A 20,507-nucleotide genomic window follows, 5' to 3' on the forward strand; every position below is an offset into this window, starting at 1 on the left:
TCACCGGACTGCTGATGGCCCCGAGGGGGTGGACAGAGTCCCCCAACGAGCAGTCCTCAGAGCCTCCATCCCAGCTCTGCAAATCCAAACACCATCGGGCCGATCAATCACTTAGCAGGTTTGTTCTTATTTTGATGCATTATTTTGTTACTTAAATACCTTCTCCAGCCACGTCCTAAGCATATTCGAAGTGGTAGAAATCTTATAAACATCAGGTAAGAGCTTACTTGCAGTTCAGTCTTGCAACAGACCTTCAGATAAATAAGTCACTCCCAGGGTTGGCTGTTGATACTGTGTGTCTCCCCCTCCACCCAAATTATCCTGGCCTCGAGCTCAGAGCTACCCCTGCCCTCTTGGGGCTGGCGGGCTGGGGCTGGGGGACTCTCCCTCTGGAGGGGTGAGGTGTAGGAATAATTTAAAACAACGCTAATCCCCAAATCCCGTTTGAGTCTGGAATGCAGCTCGGGGCCGGGCTGTGCATTAATGTGGCACCGCACGCATGCCGGGCGGGAGAGAGCCCGGACCAGGGCAGGGGAAGCACACGTTTGCTCCAAGATGAAATGATCCCCACACCGTCAGCCTCGAGCGCGGGGCAGGGTGGCACTTGGGGCCAAGGCCGGGGCATCCGGACTGGCCACCGCTCACCGGGACCTCCAGGGCCTCCCTGTGGCCCCAGCCATCACCATCTTTTGGAACCACCCGTCCACTGACCTGGGTGCCGGGAGGGCGGAGAGGCTGGCCCGAAGTTCTGGACCTGCAGGGACTCTGGAATTTTTTCACCAGAGGGGCCTGGGCCACCCTGGGCTGGGGGCTGCTCTGGGGGCTTTGACTGGGCTGGACTGTCCATCTGTGGAGGCCAGTAGGCTAGGGCCTGCCGGAGGGCTGACCCCCAAGCCATCCAGTGGGGCTGCCCCTGACTCAGGGGACAGCACTCCCAGTCCAAAGCAGGCTCACGGAATGGCAGGGCGGCCTCCCCTTAGTTCCGGGGAAAGGGGGACCAGCCTCCAGCCTCAGTGACCCAGACCCAGAAGGATGACTCCTGCACCCCTACCCCGGCCACTCTCCTCGCCCTGGGTTTTCTCCAGCCGGCAGGGGCAGGCCTGCAGCTCGGCTGTCTCTGCAGACCAGGCCCTGAGCAAGCCCCGGAGGGGAACACAGAGGCCTCAAACTCCCCCCAGGGCCTGCCCACCTCAGCCCCTGCCTCCACAGCCCCGCTCAAGCCACCGCCCTGGCCCCATGGCCCACACTAAGGGTCAGGGCTTGCCCTGGCCCACCCGAGAGCCTGCCGCCGACCCAAGGCACCCGCCCCTCCCCACCTGGGCCCGAGTGCTCGGTCTGGGACACTGTCCTTCCAGCTCCTCCCCACCCCGCCCCCCAGGTCCCCACACCCTTCTCGGTCCCGCTCAGGCCCCCCCCCATCACACCTGACCCCTCCACTGATAAGAGTCAGCCCAGAGGCCCCTGTCCGTGAGCGCACGTGGTGCCTGCATGCCCGCGTGTGAGCAGGGGTCAAGGATACCGGCCGGAGCACGGCCCTGAGCTCTGCCCCACAGATATGGGGAGAAGGGGCCGTCCTCGTGTCAGGGACCTCCACTAAGACCGCAGTCACCAGAGGGACAAAGGGCCCCCTCCCACCTGGCCACTGTCCCTCAGACAAAGCAAGGTCGCCTCCCAGCTGCAGTTGGCCTCATGGACCAGGGACCTGTGAGCCGGCCGGGCGCCAAGACCAGGGCACAGGCCCGAGAATCCCCTGCCTGCAGGAAGCAGACCAGGCGCTCAGACATCAGGGCTCCAGGCAGCCACGAGCCCCCCACCTGGCGGCCGTGCCCCTCCTTCTGTGAGCTTCAGAGCAGCAGGTCCTGGGATCCCCATGTGTCTCACAAGCAGCGGGGTTTGGGGTGGTTCTTGGCAGTATTATTTGTAAAGTTCAGAATTATTTTAAAAAACAAAGTTCCTAAGAAACAACTCAATTAAAAAATGGGTATGAAACTTGAATAGGCATTTCTCTAGAGAAGACACACAGATGGTCAAGAAGCACATAAAAAGATGTTCAACACCACTGGTCATCGGGAAACGCAAATCGAAACCACAGCGAGACACCACCTCACACCCATCAGGACGGCTACTATCAGGAAAACGAGATACGTGTTGGCGCGGATGTAGAGAAACCGGAGCCTTGCGCACGGTTGGCGGGAATGGAAAACGGTGCGGCCACTGTGGAAAACAGTGTGGAGGGTCCTCGAAAAATTAAAAATAGAATCACATGTGATCCAGCAATTCCACTTCTGGGTGTATCCTCAAAAAAAAAAAAAAAAAAAGAAAGCAGGATCTCAAAGGCATTTGCACACCCGTGTTCACAGCAGCACTATTCACAACAGCCAAAAGGCGGAAGCAACCCAAGTGTCCATCGAATGAACAGATACACAAACTGAGGTCCATCCACACTACGGAATATTACTCAGCCTTAAAAGGAAGGAAGTTCTGACACAGGCTGTGATGTGGATGAACCTTGGGGACACTACACTCAAGTGAGAGAATCCAGACACAGAAGGACAAATCCTGCCTGATTCCACCCACGTGAGGCCCCTGGAGGAGTCACGTCCACAGAGACAGAAAGTAGACGGTGGGGGCCCGGGGCTGGGGGAGGGGAGTGAGTGTGTAATGGGGACAGAGTCTCTGTTTGGAAAGACAGAAACTGCTGGAGGCAGATGGTGTGATGTTTCCTCAACAGCGTGAATGTACTTAATGCCACCAAACTGTGCACTTAAAAATGGTTAAGATGGTAACTTGTATGTTCTATGTATTTTACCACAATTTCAATAAAAAGAAAGCCTTTCAGTGGCTGCCAGGGGCTGGGGAAGTGAGGAATGGGGGCCACTGCTGACGGGTGCAGGGCTCCCTTTCGGGGTGACGACTAAGTTCTGAAACTAGACGGAGGTGGTGGTGGCACAACGTTGTTAACGCGTTAAATGCACTTGAAAACGGTGACCTGTGTGGGGCGTGTGTTTTTCCACGACACAAACGTCCCCTGCCCCTGGGCGCTCTGCGCTCAGGCCTCTGCCTGGACCTGGGGGCCGGCCCCGCGGGGCAGAAACAGCCGTCCTTGAGCCTCTGGCTCTTAATCTCTGTGGCCCATTGTTAGTTCACTGTTAAATGAGCAAACGAAGCGCAGTGATTGCCTGCAAAGGCCACTCGGGTGCAGCCGCGTCCCCAGCGGAGGACAGCGCAGGAAGCGAAGCGCAAAGGCCAGGCCGCACTGGATACAGGCGGGCACTGAACCCCCGGGACAGAGTGTGGCGCTGGGCCGAGGGCGCCGGCCACCAACAGGACGCCCAGGGCCCTGCTCGCTCTGCACGAGGAGGCCCTGCCGTCGGGCAGACGGACGCTGGGACCCCCGAGCTCGACCAAGGTACAAGTCAGGGGAACAGCCCGCACCCGCCTTCGGCGTTTTGGGGTAACGGCAGTCAACAGCAGATCCGCAAATCCCGAGAGTCAAGATAAAGGTTCAGAAAAGCAGGTGCTTATCTGGGTTTTCCAGCCCCGGTACACAAAGGGGAAAGGGTGCGGATTCCTTGGGCGTTTCGTAATTCCCGTGGCACCACTGCCCACCCCCCAGAAGGGTGAAGGTCCACGCGGCCGTCTTATCTATTGTTTCGTTTTTATCAGCTCGTGAATCGTCCTCATCCATCGGGAAAGTTGTCGAAAGCCCGATGTGTTTTGAGGCTCAGCCCTGCCCGCATCGCCTGGTTCAGAAGCGCTGGGAACGGCCCCGCGGAGCACGGCCCCCGTGTGACAGATAGCGAGCCGGCCTGGAGGTTAAGCCCCGCGCGTTGCCTGCGCTCAGAGCCCAGCTTCTCGGATGAAAGGGTTTGTTCTGTTGTTTTTGCTGAACAATGAAGGAAGCTCATGGAGCCTTACCGTCATCGCCCTGGTGCTCAGATGTTGCTGCTCTGTTATCTTCATAATGAAAAGTCAATTTTAAAGAGAGTTGGAAGGCTAACTGCCGGGAATTAAGCGCTGAGCTTTGTCGGGTGGAGGGGTGGGGGCCGACGGAAAGCAGGAATTGGGGTCGAGGACAAAAGGCACGGCACCCTCCCAGGTGGCCCTGTGGATGCCAGACGTGGGCAACTCGGAGATGGGGCCTGGGGGACCCACTGCGGGAGCTCCTGGTCCCCCGAAGGCTTCCGGGTGAGAAGGACGCCTGTGCTTTCTGGGGTAAACAGGATTTCACCAGACAGACGGGGGAGCCTGGAGGAGGGGTGGACTTGGGGGCCAGACCACGCCACCCGTCAGGGCCAGGGGCGCAGGCGAGCAGGGTGAGGTCTCTGGAAGAGGTGCGGGCTGCCTGGCCCTGGCCAGGTGTCCCCATGGGGGGGCTGGGGTCCCCAGCACAGAGCCCGGTCGGCGGGCTCCAGGGCCAGCTGTTCCAACTCCACGTGGGACCCGATAAGCCACAGAGGGGGCCGGCCTCGGCATTCCCGGGAAGGTCAGCTGGCCGGAGGGCGCGGAGCAGGCGTGCATGCTGCTCAAAGGCTCTTTGTTCGGGGGCCTGCCTGAGGCCAGCTGCTCCCAGCCGCGCACCCATGCGAGGGCCATGGGCCTCCTGGTGACATGTGCTGGGCACAGCTGGCCGCCCTCCCCCCACCGCGCAACACCAGCACCACCCCGCCAGAGATGCCCGGCCTGGGGCAGGCACGTGCTGTGGCCCTGCACGGGGCCGGGATTCTGCCCACCCGGGACCCGCCGGGGGGCTGACCCCCACACCCCTCCCCACCCAACTCCCTGTGACCCGTGGGGAGCCCCTCTGCTCGGCTGTGTCCCCCGGGGCCATGGCCTCCCTAGATGCGCAGCCATCACCTTGCCCCTGGGCCCCTCTGCATCCTGCCCGAGGTCCCAGCGGCCCGAGGTGGCCATGACAGGGTCGGTGGGCCAGGCCCTGGGTCAGGCGCTGGGGGAACGGAGGGGGTGGCCCTGTGGCCCGAGGGGCATGCACGCTAGGACAGAGGGGCAGGCCGGGCCCCCGAAAGCGTCCACCCTCCCGCAGGACAGTGAGATCCAGGGCCACCAAACGCCCAGGGCTGGTGACCCGGGTCAGCCCCTCAACCCTGCAGTGCCTCAGTGACCCCATCAGTGAAATGCGGGTGCTGGCGGGACCCACCTCCTCGGGCTGTGGGGAGGAAGGATCTAGAAGACAGGGTCACGTTGAGTGGGGAGGTGGTCCCCAGCACAGGTGGGGAGGCCTAGAGGAGGGCCCAACCCAGACGGGTCTTACAGCACAGACGGCCCTCCTGACTGGCGCCCAGACCCCGTCTGACAGATGCTGAACCCTTCGCTGCCTGTCCTGTCCTGAGCTTGTGTCCCCCCTCCCCGACCAGGCAGCAGCACTCAGCCCAGGCCGGGGGACCCCTCCCCATGCCACCTCCTCAGCTGTCTGTCCAAGGCCGGTCCCAGTCCAGCCCCGAGCCCATAAGGCGCCCACCTGCTGCTCAGAGGGCCACATGGCAACTCCATGCAGGGTTTCCTTGCTCCTTGATGGGCCTGCATCCCCTCCCCAGAGATGGTCGGGTCCCCTGGGCTCCCCCTTGTACCGTCACCCCCAGCCTCACGGGAGCCACATTTGAACACTTCACGACGACTCCACAGGCTGAGTGGCTACTGGGCAGGGCCAAGGATGGCCCACCTCCCACAGGGGCACCTCCTCCACCACGAGCTCCCTGGGAAACCTTCTTCCAGGGAGCAAGCAAAGCACAAGGACGTCCCTGGAGCAACCCCTTCCTGCAGCCAGCCGCTCAGGACCCCACTCCGTGGAGAGCCAGCGTGCAGTGGGGGTCAGTCCAGGCCCCTCCAGCACCACCACTGCCCCCTTCGTCCTCTGTCCGAAGTTCTACAAGTAACCGCAAACCCCAGTGCCTGTCATTCCGGCCACAGCAAATGGGTCCGAGCCCCGAGGGAGCGGGTATGTGATGGGGGTTTCAGCAAGACGGGGGCCTTGGGGCACACCGTGCCCTGGCACGTTCTCGGGCCCGTTCTCGTGGGGGCCAGACCCTTCCCAGCATCGCAGGCCGTCGGGCTCAGCCTCTGGAAAAAGGCCGCCCGCCTGCGGCGGGGAGGAGAGCGGCGCGAGGTAATGTTAATTTCACGTGGACTGCCGGTGCCAACCCAACTAAAGTCACACGAGCTGCAGGTGGTTTAATGAGGTGTCTCCAGCCCTGGGACCAGCGACACGGGGGTGCCCAAGCGCTGCCCGCTTCCTCCCCACCTGGGTGTCCCCAGGTCAGCGGGCGGACGCGGTTCGGCGCCCCGACACCTGGCTGGCACGGGAGAGGCAGATGCGGCCGGGAAGGGGGCCCCCGGGTGGTAGTCTGGGCAGATTCTGACAAAGCAAAGCCTGCTCGTCCCCCAACCCCAGGGTGCCTGGCAGACGGTGGGCACTCAGGAGGCATTTGGTAAAAAAAAAAGAAAAATGCGTGTGTGTGTGTGTTTACACAAAATATAGCCTATATATTTTACTGTATTATTATTTGCTTTTCACGAGTGAATTTCAACCACCCTGGGGAGATGCACTTGTAAAGACAACGAAGCCACTGGCAAGTGACATGGGCAACAGCGTGGAAACGACAAATGTCCCCTGTCGGTGTTGGGCCCGGATGGGGGCCCGGGAAGCGCCCTCCTGCACGCAGAGGGGCTGCTTTCATCACTGAACGCGGCCTGCATGCTCCCCACTGGCCTCCTCTCCCTGATGGCCACGTAGGAGAGCGCTGCTTAATCCCCAAATAGTCAAGCCTTTTTGGTGACCTTGTAACCATTTATTTCTAATTGTATTGGGCTTTGATGAGAAAATGTAAACAGCTAAGTCTCAATTTTTCAAAGTGTGTTAGGTGTTTTTATGGCCACACAAAGTGACTGGTCTTTACAAGTGTTCCATGGGCGTAAACAAATAAAACACCTCTGAGATTAGGATCCATAGCTACAGTGCTGGTTTTGAAATGTGGTCCCGAGTCTGCTTCTCCTCCCGCTGCACCTGGGCTCTGTGAATGCCAGACAGAAGAAGAGGGCCAAGTGACAGTCCCCAGGCCTGTTCGCCTCCCATCTCTTGGAACCGAGCCGTGAGGAAGACATGCAGCCCCAGGGAGGCCCAGGGGAAGAGGGCTTTCCACCATGCGGCCCACCACCCCGGAACTAGGGCCTGTAGCCCCAGCTGACTCCAGGCAGGGCAGAGGGGAGCCGTCCCCACGGACCCTAAGCTCTTCATGATGGTTGTTTGAAGGAGCCACATTTGGGGATGCTTGTTGCCTGGCTATAGGTAACAGGGACTTATGTGGGCTTACTGTTGGAATCTGAAATTGCTCACAATTGCAACGTGTAACCATCCGTGTCTCTACTGAGTTTATCGTCCGCTAGAATCGTCCTGTGCTGAGAAAGATGCATTAAAATTTCCCGTGAGTATCACAGTCAACCCCTGCATTTCCAATAGTGCTTGCTTTACATATTTTGTTATGGTCTCTGATGCATAAAAGTTTTCTCCCCTAGAAATGGTGCCTTGTCCAGGCCAGTCTCAGCACGGACCCTGATGCTGTCCACCTTGCTTTTGTTTTTTCCTTTTGTGTGCACTTGCTGGGCATCACTTTGGCCACCCCTTCATGTTTCAACTGTCATCACCAGTTTGCTTGACTGAATTCCTCTGAACAATGTATTTGTTAAAAATAAAAACCCTTCTGACAGTCTCTGCCTTTTAACAGAGGCATTCAAGCCATTCACATTTAGTGTAAAATTGGATATGTCTGGCTTCTTTCCACTTTACTGTCTATTTGCTATTTCACTTGGTTTGTTTCTTTCATTCTCTTCATAGTCATCAAGTTGATCAGTATATTACTCATTTCCTTTTTATTCAAGAATTTGGGAGTTTCACTGAACCCTTCCATCCCATCACTGTGATCCTTTGGTTCCTTAACTCGTAACCAAACCTACTCCGGCCTAGGAACAGTTTCCACTGTAGAGTTTCCCCTACGGCTGTCTCCCCAGTGAGGCAGGAATTGGCATGACTTTGTTCCTGTCAGTGGCTCTGTGGGTGAATAAAGCATCTCCAATGTTGCTTTTATAGACCCCATAAAACCCTGCACCTTTTGCGAGAATGCTAAGTTCACCCTGCAGTCAACTAGCATCCTGTGGTCGGACACAGACGGTGGGGATGTGGCAGGGAGCAGGCGTGGCAGATGGGGTCTCTGGGACAGGACTGAGGACAAGTGATGACTTCATTATGGGACATCTGCATGCTGTGAGGAGTCTGCTTTCCTTCCTTACAGCCACTCTGGCAACTGCCTGCTGTGACGATGAGAGATGGAGGACCCACCAGGCTTCAGAAGCTCAACGACTCTGGCAACCAAATAAATTCATTATTTGGTTTTTGCTTCCACATTTCAAGAGGCGAAACTCTCCACGTGCCTGCACTTAGGTATCTGGGAACGTCTTCCTCCCAAGCAGATAAAAAAAGAAGGAAACAGCCCATCCTTTGCTTCCTTCCTTCATTTATTCATCCTGGTCCCAGCACAGTGACCCCCGCCCCCCATAACTGCTGGGCCAGCTTGCCATCTTCCCAATGCTGGAAACACCAGAGCCCGATCCTTTGCCCATCCAGCTGCGCCTACTGTGTGCCAGGCGCTCTGTGTGGACCCCATCCTTGATGCACATTCACGGGCCTGCCCCCGAGAGCACCTGACATCTCTGTGAGCCACTCAGCACACTCCTGCTGGGCACCTGGATGCCCAGCCCATGCCCGAGGCCACCCTCCTCCTGGGGGCTCAGGGAAGAGCACAGAGGGCTGGGGCAGCAGCTATGTCCACACGGCCTCCTTTCTGTCCTCAGTGGCCACCTCTTTCCTGGGCCTTCGCCTCTGCAGCTCCTCCCCTGCCCCTCAGCCTCCTTCTCCCCTCGGTGCCACCTTCACAGGGGTCTGCTGGCCCGTCCCCACCACCATCTTCCTCTACCGCCCAGTCCTCTCATCATTTTAGAAGCCCCCGCTGTCCCCTCACGAGGTCACCGTTGTCACAGTGGGATGCAGGGCCGCAGCACAGGAACCTCTCCCATCTCACTCTGGCTGAGTCCCGGGCTCTGAGCACAGCACCAAATCCAGGACCCGGGCTGGGCCGTTAGAACCACAGGCGACAACAGTCCCTGAGGGCTACCCGCCCCTCACACCAACAGAGGCAGGTCAGAATGACCGCCAACCTCCCTCGCTCAACAAGTCTGCCCCACTCGGGCACCATTCGGGGTTGACGTGTGTCCCTCCCAAGTTCGTAAGTTGAAGTCCTGACCCCTCAGAATGTGACCTTATGTGGAAACACGGTCATTGCAGGTGTGATTAAGTTGAGGTTACTAGGATGGGCCTCTAATCCAATCCGACTGGTGTCCTTATAAACGGGGGACATTAGGACACAGACACACACAGGAGAACCCCATGTGAACATGGGGAAGCAGAGATCAGGGTGATGCTTCCACAAGCCAAGGAATGTCCCTGGTCACCACCGAAGCACCAGAGCTGGGGGAGAGGCCCCCTCCCAGCCTCTCGGGGATGAAAACCCCTCCTAAGGATCCGGTCCAAGCGCTGCGCTGCACTCAGGCTGCTCCCACCCGCGTGTGCGCGAGAGCACGTGCACATGTGCGTGTGCGCGAGAGCACGTGCACGCGTGTGTGCTGCGCACGGGCCGCTCCTCTGTGTCCTGACAGCTGGGGACCTGCTCTGATGCTGCACGTCTAGAGATTTTAATGACAGGCGTGAATTTAAACAGTTTTTTTTTTTTTTCTTTCCTTTCAGGAACCCCCCACACCTTGATCACGAACTCCTGGCCTGAGGGGGCAGCAGTGGTGCCAGCGGCTCCAGCTTGACACCATGGCCAAGCCAAGGGTCCCTGGGGACGTCCAGGCTGTAGGCCCTGAAGCTTTGTCCTCCTGGGAAGGGGCCCCGGAACATCGGCCGCCCCTTTCCCACTCCGTGGAAAAACTCGTGCTGCTGGCGGCCAGCAGAAGAGAAGCCAAGGCCCCGGGTGGGAAGAGGGGGCGTGGCGGGAGAGGCACTGGGGCTCCGAGCAGAGGAAAGGCAGGTGGGGGGTTCGGGGAGGCAGGTCCTGAGCCCCAGACAGGAGTGGCCGGCGGGGGCGGGAGGGAGGCCGCCGTGCCCACGGCGGCACCGTCAGCTGCCCGGCAGCCAGTTCTACACGTATTTAAAGCAGATCCCCCATCCTCCCCGGGCGGAGGGACGCTGCTTCTGTCCGCAGGCCAGCTACACAGGGTTGACTTTCAGCCCAGGAACCCCACTGCTGACGGCTGTGAACCCCAAAGAAGCCCCGCCCCACCGATCGCTGCCTTGGCCACTCGGCTCGGGGAGGAGGACCATGGTGGGGGCGGATTTTCTCTGCTGAGCTTCTCGAAGTGTGTTATTGAAGAATTGACCCAGAACTAGAAGCCGACCACAGCAGAGACTCGGGGATGAAAACCCCTCCTAAGGATCCGGTCCAAGCGCTGCGCTGCACTCAGGCTGCTCCCACCCGCGTGTGCGCGAGAGCACGTGCACGTGTGTGCGTGCGCCCCAGCATGCACGCGTGTGCGCTGCGCACGGGCCGCTCCTCTGTGTCCTGACAGCTGGGGACCTGCTCTGAGGCTGCACGTCTAGAGATTTTAATGACAGGCGTGAATTTAAACAGTTTTTTTTTTTTCTCTCCTTTCAGGAATGTTTTAAGGGATTGAGAGGAAATCGTGCACGGATTTTGCTGTTTCAAGAGCTGATATGTGAGCAGCTTCAGACAACGTGTGTTGTTTCAGGGCCGAAGTTTACAGAGTAAGAGTGTGACACAAAGGCAGACGCGCCGGGGACTCAAGAGCTGGCTACTTGGATTTCGCTCCTCGGAGAAGGGGCTGCCTTCCCGGGGAGCAGAACGGGAAGGAAACGGCGAAAGTCTGATCTTCAGCCCCCCATGTCCCCGCCCCCCGCCCCGACGGTGACCTGTTCCCAGAGAGCTGGGGCAGCCAGCAGCCCAGGGGATGGGGAGGGGGCTTGGAGCAGCTCTGGGCCAAAGGCCACCAGCCCGTGTCCCCTCTCGGGGCACCCAGGAGGCCCCCTGCATTCGGACAGCTGCGTGCGGATGCTACAAACCCCACAGTCCCTAGGCCGCCCGGGAGTGACACCCATCACAAGACGGTCTCGTCCCCAGTCTGGGCTGGGGCTCCGGCTCCTTGGGGACAATGTCTTCAAAGACACAAACTATTGAAAGTTCCCTGAGAAGAAAAAGAGAACCCGAATAGCCCTGGATCTACGAACGACACTGAATTCCTAACAGAAAATTTTCCCACTCAGAAAACTCCGGGCCCAGATGGCTTCCCATGCTCTACCAAACACCCACAGAGAAACACAGCAATTCTACACTAGCTCTGCCTCAACCGAAAAGCAGGGACACTCCCCAACGCATCCTACGAGGCCGGCGGTACCTAATGCCAAGAGCAGTGATGTTACAAGCAAACCACAGACGCATCCCTCGTGAACACACAGGCAAAAACTCTATGCTAAATTTTAGCAAATCAAACCCAGCAATATATTCCTTTAAAATGCATCGTGACCAAGTGGCCTTTATGTTAAGAATTCAGGGTTGGTTTACATTTGAAAACCTGTCAGTATAGTTCACCATAGTAAAAGTCAGAAAACACAGAGAATCATCTCGATAGATACAGGAGAAGCGTCTGACGAAATCCAATAGCCACGCTCGACACATGCTCTAGTCCCAGCAAACTAGAAAGAGAAGAACTTCCTCGGCAGATAAAGGGCACGTATAAAACCCCAAAACTACGATCATGCTTAAGGGGGAGAGACCACTTGTCTCCCCACAAGATCAGGAACCAGACAAGGACAACTGCTCTCTCCTCACGACCAAATCTTGTCGTGGAGGTCCCAGCTGGGCCATCAGGCAAGAAAGAGAAATAAAAAAACAGAGAGATTGAAAAGGGTCCCAGCCAGCGCATCAGACAAGAACAAGAAATAAAAGGCACAGAGATTGAAAAGGAAAAAACAAAGCTGACTTTATTTGGGACACCATGCTCATCTCCACAGAATAATCCTAAAGAATACCCCCCCCGAAAAAAAGCTTCCAGAACTAATAAGGTTAGCAAAGCCACAGGATATGAGGTTGACATACTAGCAACAAACAATCCAAAAGTGAAATTGAGACAACGATACCATCTCAGTAGCTTCAAAACCAAGAAATACTCGGTACCAAGTCTCACAAATTACATGTGAGATCTGTGCCCTGACAACTAGAAAACACAGATGAGTGATATTTAAAAATATCTAAATAGGCACAGAGATCCATCGTGTTCAGAAAACTCGGCTTTATTACGATGTGTTTGATACCTGAATTCACCTAACGACTCACCGCAGTGCTAATCAAAATTCCAGCAGGATTCTGGGGTAGAAATTAACAAACCGATTCTAAGATGGAAATGCAAAGGACCAGAATTGCCAACATACTTTTGAAAATGAACGAAATTGAGGGATTAACACAGCCTGATTTCAAGGCTTACGATAAAAGCCACATGAATCAAGGCAGGGTGATGGTGGCAGAACAGATTAGAAAGTCTAGAAACAGAGCCACGCAGATGGTCGACTGATTTTCATCAAAGGTGTCAAACTAATTCGATGGAAACAAGGAGCTGGAAGAACTGAATAACCACATGCACAAAAGATTTCACCTCCATCCATACCTGTCACTGTATATAAAATTAAACTCAAAATGGATCACAGATCTAAATATAAAATGTAAAACTATAAAATATCCACAGAAAACATAGGAGAAAAGTCTCGGTAACCTTGGATCCAGCAAATAGTTCTTAGACAGAACACAAAAAGCATGAACCTTGGAGAGGGGGAAAAAAAAAAAACAAAAAAAAACCCTGAAAAATTGGACTTCATCAAAATTAAAAACTTCTGTTCTTTTGAGAGATGATGTTAAGGAAAAGCAAAGAGAAGCCACAGATCGGGAGAAAATAGTTGCAAAACAGAAACCTCACACTGAAATCTACTATCTAGACTTATATGTAAAATATATAAGCAATGCTTACAGCTCACTAATATGACCAATGACCCAGTTACTCGGATGGGCAAAAACTGAACAGACGCTGGGTCCAAAAAGACATATGAACAGCAAGTGGGCACACAGGGAGATGCCCCACGTCATCGGTCACCAGGGAAATGAGAGTAAAGCGACGGAAGGGGCCACACACCTGTTAGAACGGCTAAGGCGTACGATTAGGGCAGTATTAAGTGCTGATGGGAACGCGGATGATGGAAACAGACTTAGATGGAAGGAAGGAAAAAACAGAGCAAAGCGTGGAGAACAGTTTGCAGTTTCTTAGAAAGGTCAACATGCATCTAGCCCATGGTCCAGCATCCCAGGGATTTACCCCAGAGAAATGAAGACATATGACCACTCAAAAACCTGACGGCAGTAATCAGGGTGGCTTTAATCATAACAGCCGAAAACTGGAAACAGCTCAAATGTCCATCAGCCCGCGAACAGATAAACAAACTGGGGTACATTTTATCCTTTCCAATTAAAAGGAAACAAATTACTGAACGCAGGCCACAACATGGATGAAGCTCAAATGTGTTCTGCTCCGTGAAAGAAGCCAGACACAAAGGCTACAGAACTCAGGATGCCTTTCAAATGACGTCCTGGAAAAGGCAGGACCATGGGGACAGAAAACATCCGTGATTACCAGGTGCTGGGGGCGCGGGGGCGGGGGGGGGGAGGGCTGCCAAGGGCACAGAGGGACTTTCGGGGGTGGTGGGAATGTTCTAGGTCTTGATTGCGGTGGCGACTCTAAGACGGTGAAGGTTTGCCAGGGCGCGCTGACCTGTACACCTAAAGAGGAGAACTTTCAGCGAACGAAAATGAGACGGAATGAGAAAAATCACCAAACCAACCTAAGAGATGGACGAAAAAACGGATAGTTTCTTAAAAGACAAGTTCACATATAAGGAGAGCTGCACTAAATCGAAGATCTGCTTTGGGGAGGCTTTTTTAAAACCACCCTGAGTGAGAAGTTGGTCCCCCGTCTGCCCAGAGTAGATGCCTGACCCTCCCCAGCCCCACCGAGCTCGCCCGGCCTCCTCCACCCCTGCTGACTGCAGCCCCCAGCCTCCAGGGCATAAAACACTCCCCGTCAGCGGGACCCGCGCTGCTGTCCCCCTGCTCGACCCCTGCCCCGGTGGTCTCCCCCTCCTCGCTGTCCTCCCAGGGGACGGGCGGCGTGCCAGCCCCCACGTCTTGCTGACCCCCTTGGCGTCCGTCTCCCTCCCACGTCGAGGGCCCCCAAGGGCGGCTCACTCGCGCTGGTTCATATCAGTCCCCAGGCCGGCTCAGGAGATGCTCAGGAAATAGGTGCTCACGAAGCCTGAAGCCCAGAGGACATCCAAACCTCACCCCTGGGACCCCAACCCCATTCGCAACCCAGCGCACTGAGCCCAGGGTCACCCGCCGCCCACCCCAAGGCTGAGGGCGCCCTGGAAGACTCCTTCCAGAAGCTCCGGACCCGTCCCCCTCCCCCAGAAAGCCCTCAGACTCACAGCCACGCTCCATCCTCCTTCGGAGAACCTGGGCTCACCTGTTGGCTGGGTGCCCACCTGGCACCCTGACCCTGGGAAGTGTGTCCCCGCCCCCGCGCACACCCCGGGACGCTCTGCAGTCCTGGGCACCCCGAGACCTCAGGGCACCCACACACCTCCTCCGCCCCCCAGACGAGGGTGCCCCACCTGAGAGAGGTCCAGCCGGGCATCTCAGGCCCTCCCCCTGCGAAGCCCCCAGCACCGTGACCCCCGCGTGACGTACGAAGGCAAGAGGGATGAGTGGAGGCTGGCCTCCCTGAGGAAGTGACATCTGGGCTCCAGCCTAAAGGAGACGCACGAAGGCCGGACCCTGGGGAGGCCGCGTCGGGAGGTGGGGCTGGCGGGGCTGTGACCTCGCCTCAAGGGGCTCTGTGGGTCACGGGGGGCAGGAGGTGTCCCTTCACAGCGTGGGAAGCTTCCGGAGGTTATAAACAAGGCAGCACCGGATCTGACTGCCCCTTAAAGAGGTCTGTCCCGGCCGCCACGTCGTGGGCGTTGGTGCAGCCTGGCTGGGGGAGAGCAGTGGGCGGGCGGCCGGCAGGCTCCGGACGTGGGACGGGGGACAGCAGCACTCAGACCTGGGATGGAGTAAAGGTCACGCCCAGATGGCAACGGGCCCAGGTCCTCACGGACACTCAGCCGCCCGGGGCCCAGCAACCCCAGGCCAGAGAGCCTGACCTCTATCCCCTACCAGCCAAGCCCAGACGGTCCCCAGAAGGACGCGGGGCGCCCGCACTCCAGGGACGCTCAGAGCATGGCCCAGTTCATGGTCACGGAGTGTGGATGCTTCTGGAAAAGAAGAAATCACGAGAAGCCAGGACCAGAGAACCGCAGGCAGGCTCTCGGGGGAGTGAGACGGGCATTCCCGCAGGCCAGGCGAGAGCCCGAAGGGTAGGGGGGCAGGACACCCCTCGAACTGTGCGCGGAGACCCCAGGGAGGGGCACGCGCCCCTGGCCGGCTGCTCACACGCGGCCTGAGCCGGGGCCTCACACTTCGCGGCAGCCAAGCCCGCGCTGTCTGCTTTTGTAGATGCTAGAGACACAAAAAGAGCAGCGGTGGCCACGCTCTGGGGGAGGGAGGAGGAAGAGCGGGAGCGCACAGGCGCTTCAGGGCAGCGAGCCCGCCCCGTGTGACCCCGAAACACACGTCACCGCACATCTGTCAAAACCCACGGAGACAACAACCCAAGCGGGACCCCTAATGGGAGCTGTGGACTTGAGTTAATAGTAGCCAATCAAGTTGGTTCATCGATTGTAACAAACGCCTGCAACACACGGTGTTCACGATGGGGCCACGTCGGGGGGAGGTAAGTGGGAACTTTCTAAGCTTTGTGCTCCAATTTTCCGTAAGCCTAAAAATGCTTCATAGAATTAATTAGTTTCATAGAATTAATTTTAAGAAAGCAGTTTGTTGGCACTAACTCCGCCCACCTGTGTCGTGCTGTCTCTGGCCGTGCACGCCATACCCACGGAGCTGGGGGCACGTGTGGCCGGGAGGCCGGCGATAGTCACCCTCGGGCTGCTATGGAACCGCTCACCGACCCGGGCCTGTCCCTCCTCAGGCCTGACCGCCTTCCTGTCCTGAGGGCAGTGAGCCCCCCAGCATCCTACTCACAAAGTGGCCCTGGGGTCTCCCGGCCACAACAAACTGTAGAGTGGAGACAGAGGCTCACGCCAGGTGGCTGGCGGACAGGGGGCCAAGGCCCCAGATCTGTGGCATGGAAGGGCCGAGCAGGCCTGGGGAGCTGGCCATGGGCTGCCACTCACGTCCGCTGCCCCCCAGGCGTCCCCAGGCCGGGCCCACGGAAGCCCAGGCGGCCTACCTGCTGGAGGAGCGGCCGCAGCACACAGACCGCCTCTTGTTCCCATCGCAGGCGCCTGGAGGCAGGAGAGCCCGCCCTCGGGCCGAGTGGCCAGACGGCGGGCTCCCGGGAGCAGCTCTGCTCAGCAAACAGGCACGGAGACCCCCAGAAACAGACCTGGCACGGCCAGGGCACCAGGCGGCACTGGGCTCCCGCACGGCCCACCACACGCCAGGCCCCGGCATCACCTGGCGGCGGCTTGGATGGAGGACAGGGCAGTGCCAGCCCGCCCCAAAGCCCCTTGCAGCCCCTCGGGGACCACCACCTCCACCGTGGCGCCAGCAGCTGAGACGCCCCCTTGCCCCAGGTGCGGGGGCTCTGGATACGGGCTGGGACCCAGGAGCTCACAATAGCTTCCAAGACGACTGGCCAGTGGGTGAGGAATCAGGACACCAAAGAGGGTGAAACAGGGGAGGGGAACGCAGTGACAAGACGGCGAGCGGGGAGGAGACCCTACGTGGCTTCCGGCCAGTTCAGGCTCCCCGCGGATCAGTTCGGGGGCCCAGCCCAGGGCTAGGGGAGAGTGCAGGGTCCCTGTGTCCGCTGTCTCGGGGCCTGGCTGCAACACACACGAATGCACACGGTGAATGTACAGACAAACGTGCACACACAGGCACGCACACGCCTGCACGCAGCTTGCTCCGCTGTGATGCAGTAAGACAACCCCACCTCCCCACAGACCTATAAAACCTTCTGCAGAAATGCTTCCCCCGAGGGATTGGTAAACTCTGCGAATGTCTCAGTGGAATTTAGCCATTTGCAGACACGCTCCCGTGACCCCGCAGGATATCAGGGTACCCCTCTGCACCCACAAGGCTGAGAAAGGCCATATGAGCTGCTGAGGAAATTTTTCATCTAAACAGACTTTTCCTTCTTTGCTCAATATGAGATTTTAAAAATAGACCTAAGAATATAGCAGATAACGTGACAAGAAAAAGTTCCCACCCCATTTCCTGCTTTTTCTCCATTTTGCCACACTTGGTTCAGATGTTTTTTTTGTTTTTTGTTTTTTTGAGAAATAAAACCTGTCAGAATCAATAAAAGCCTCCTCCTACCCTTCTCCCCAGAAGGAATCACATTTGGGGTATAAATGACTCGTGCAATCAAAATAAAATGATGCATCCGGTCAAGTCACCATCCATTGCTCCCTGCTGCTGCCCGCCTGCCCCTCCTCCACCAGTCAGAGGGCGCCCCACGTCGAGCTCCAGCTCCCAAGAGGGAAAGCTCAAGTGCCCAGAGCAAGCCCCAAACCCTTCACACCAGGCTGACCCCCACACAAACACAAGAGCTAGGCACACGCTTGCTCAGGGTGTGGATGGGAGCCGTCCCCTCTGCCGGGAGAACCCCTGCCCCCAAAACCCATGCATGACTCAGTCCTTCATCTTCACTCAGAGACACCTGCTCAACGAGGCCACCAGTACCCCCAACCTCCCACGTCACTCAACCTTTTCTTGCCCTCTAAGTATTCAGTTGTTGATCCTGGATTTGTGCGGTCTGAGACTTATAAAAGAGGAAAAAGGAATAAGCCCGTTGTTTGTGGTACAGGCTACAGGTGGGGGTTAAAGGAGAGCAATACTAACCAACAAGCCAGCTACTGAAGGGGGAAATCAAAAACAAGGACTGAGGAAATTTTAAAAGGTATAGGAACAAAAGTAACTGTCAGAACAAAAGCACAAGCCTTCCGAAATACCGACATACTTTTAAAGAGCAAAGGATACACGCCTCATAGAGAAAACTGCCACAGCAACTATGGCAAAATACACGTAATTATAAAAGACTACGACAGAGTGAAACCAAGAACACCAGTCATATTAATACAAGCGAATAAGCTTAATTCATCCTTTAAAAGTATTTTAATTTGACTCACAAATGAAGACTCAACTATATGCTTCACACAAGAAATACACTTTAAATATAAAGGCACAAAGAGGTTAAAAGTAATATAAGTCAAAAAGACAGACTGTGCTAACATGAGCAAATACAAAGCCAGACAATGCAGATTTCAGAGCAAAGAAAGTTACCAGGATGAAGAAGGCCACTTCATAACAATAAGTGGGTCAATTCATCAAGGGGACATACCATTCTAAATACTAAAGCGCCCAATAACAAAGCTTTGAAATACACTGGGCAAAAACTACTAGAAATGGAAGAATGAAAAGATGGATCCACAATTATAGGTGGAGATTTTGATACCCACCCCTTCTCTCAATAATTGAGAGAACAAGTAGACCCAAAATCCAGTACGGATACAGGAGACTGAACAACACTGCCAACCACAATGACCTAATTGACATTTATAGGACAGTCCTCCCAACAACAACAGATTGCATACTCTTTTCAAGTATGCATGGAACATCTACAAAGATAAATCTTATGCTGGGTCATAAAAAAAGTCTTAATAAATTTTGAAAGAATCAAATCATGTTAAGTGTTTTCTCTTACCACAAATGAGTTAAAGTAGAAATCAATAACAGAAAGGTATCTTGAAAATCCCCAGATGTTTGGAAAGTAATACACTTCTAAATAACCCATGAATCAAAGAAGAAATCAAAAAGGAAATTAGAAAATATGCCGAATTGGAATGAAAATAACACAGTACATCAAAATCTGTGAGATGCAACTGAAGTGGTCTTTAGACTACCAAACACCTACATTAGAAGAGAGATCTTTAATCAATGACCTCAGTTTCTACCTTAAAAGCTAGAAAAAGGTGAGCACATTAAAACTAAGCAAACAGAAAAAAAACAATAAAAATCAGAGCAGAAACCAATGAAATAACAAAAAAGAAAAAACATCCAATGAAACCCCAAGATAAAAGTTGGTTATTTCAGATCAACAAAATCACTAAAACTCTAGCCAGACTGATCATCAAAAAAAAAAAAAAAAGGCACAAATTACCAATATAGAAATGAGAGACAAGACATCACCACAATCCTATAAATGTTAAAAAAATAATAATGAGAGGGCTTCCCTGGTGGCGCAGTGGTTGAGAATCTGCCTGCCAATGCAGGGGACACAGGTTCAAGCCCTGGTCTGGGAAGATCCCACATGCCGCGGAGCAACTAAGCCCGTGTGCCACAACTACTGAGCCTGCGCATCTGGAGCCTGTGCTCCGCAACAAGAGAGGCTGCAATAGTGAGAGGCCCGCGCACCGCGATGAAGAGTGGCCCCCGCTCTCCGCAACTGGAGAAAGCCCTCGCACAGAAACGAAGACCCAACACAGCCAAAAATAAATAAATTAATTACTTAATTAAAAATAATAATAATAATAATAATAATGAGATATTACGAACAACTTTGTGCCAATCAATTTAACGTCTTAGATGAAATGAACAAATTCCTTCAAACACACAAAATACCAAAGTCTACTCAAGAAAAAATAGATAACCTGAATATAATTATTAAATGCATTTAAAATCTAGTTAACAACCTTCTCACAAACAGAAGTTCAAGTCTAGATGGCTTTACTGATGAATTCCACCACACACATAGGGAAGAAGTAAGACCAATTCTACAAAATTCTTCTCCCAACCCGAAGAGAGAACATTTCCCAGAGCACTCTACCATGCCAGCATTACTCTGACACCAAAACCAAAAACATTATAAGAAAACTATAGTCAATATCCCTCATGAACTTAGATGCAAAAGTTCTTAGCAAAATTTTAGCAAATTAAGTCCAACAATATATACAAAGGGTAATAATACAACATGACCAACTGGGGTTTATCCAGAAACACAAGCTTGATTTAACGTCTGAAAAATCAATCAATATAATTCACCATATTGAGACTAAAGGAGAAAAAAACATGATTATCTCAAGAGGTGTAGAAAAAGCACTTGACAAATTTCAAGATCCATTCATGTTAAAATAAACAACTCTTAGCATTAATATTAGAAGGAAAACTCCTCAGTCTAATAAAGGACATCTACAGAAACCTAGTAACATCACACTTGATAGTGAGAAACTAAACGTACTTCTGGGAAGGACTGGGAAGAAG

The 20,507-nt window shown here is 54.8% G+C and overlaps 2 protein-coding genes across 8 annotated transcripts in view; one reads left to right on the forward strand and one right to left on the reverse strand.

The window, feature by feature from the left end:
* Positions 1–13,772, forward strand: part of LOC309668224 (uncharacterized protein) — a 128,929-nt gene extending 115,157 nt beyond the window's left edge. The window contains exons 1-2 of one of the 3 annotated variants that reach the window (XR_014268131.1): positions 1,389–3,517; positions 3,667–3,923. Coding sequence is in view for 2 of the 3 variants with exons in the window: in XM_082477750.1 (XP_082333876.1) it covers positions 10,722–10,740 (19 nt within the window). In the remaining variant the exon portion in view is untranslated. Of the gene's footprint in view, positions 1–1,388; positions 3,518–3,666; positions 3,924–10,721 lie in introns of those variants that run through there. The other 2 variants (XM_082477750.1, XM_082477751.1) reach the window with 2 other exon arrangements.
* KCNQ1 (potassium voltage-gated channel subfamily Q member 1) overlaps positions 1–20,507 on the reverse strand; it is a 348,594-nt gene that overhangs the window by 257,775 nt on the left and 70,312 nt on the right. The window lies entirely within an intron of this gene.

This window comes from Balaenoptera physalus, assembly GCF_965194825.1.
Source record: "Balaenoptera physalus genome assembly, chromosome: 10".
Lineage (NCBI taxonomy): Eukaryota > Metazoa > Chordata > Mammalia > Artiodactyla > Balaenopteridae > Balaenoptera > Balaenoptera physalus.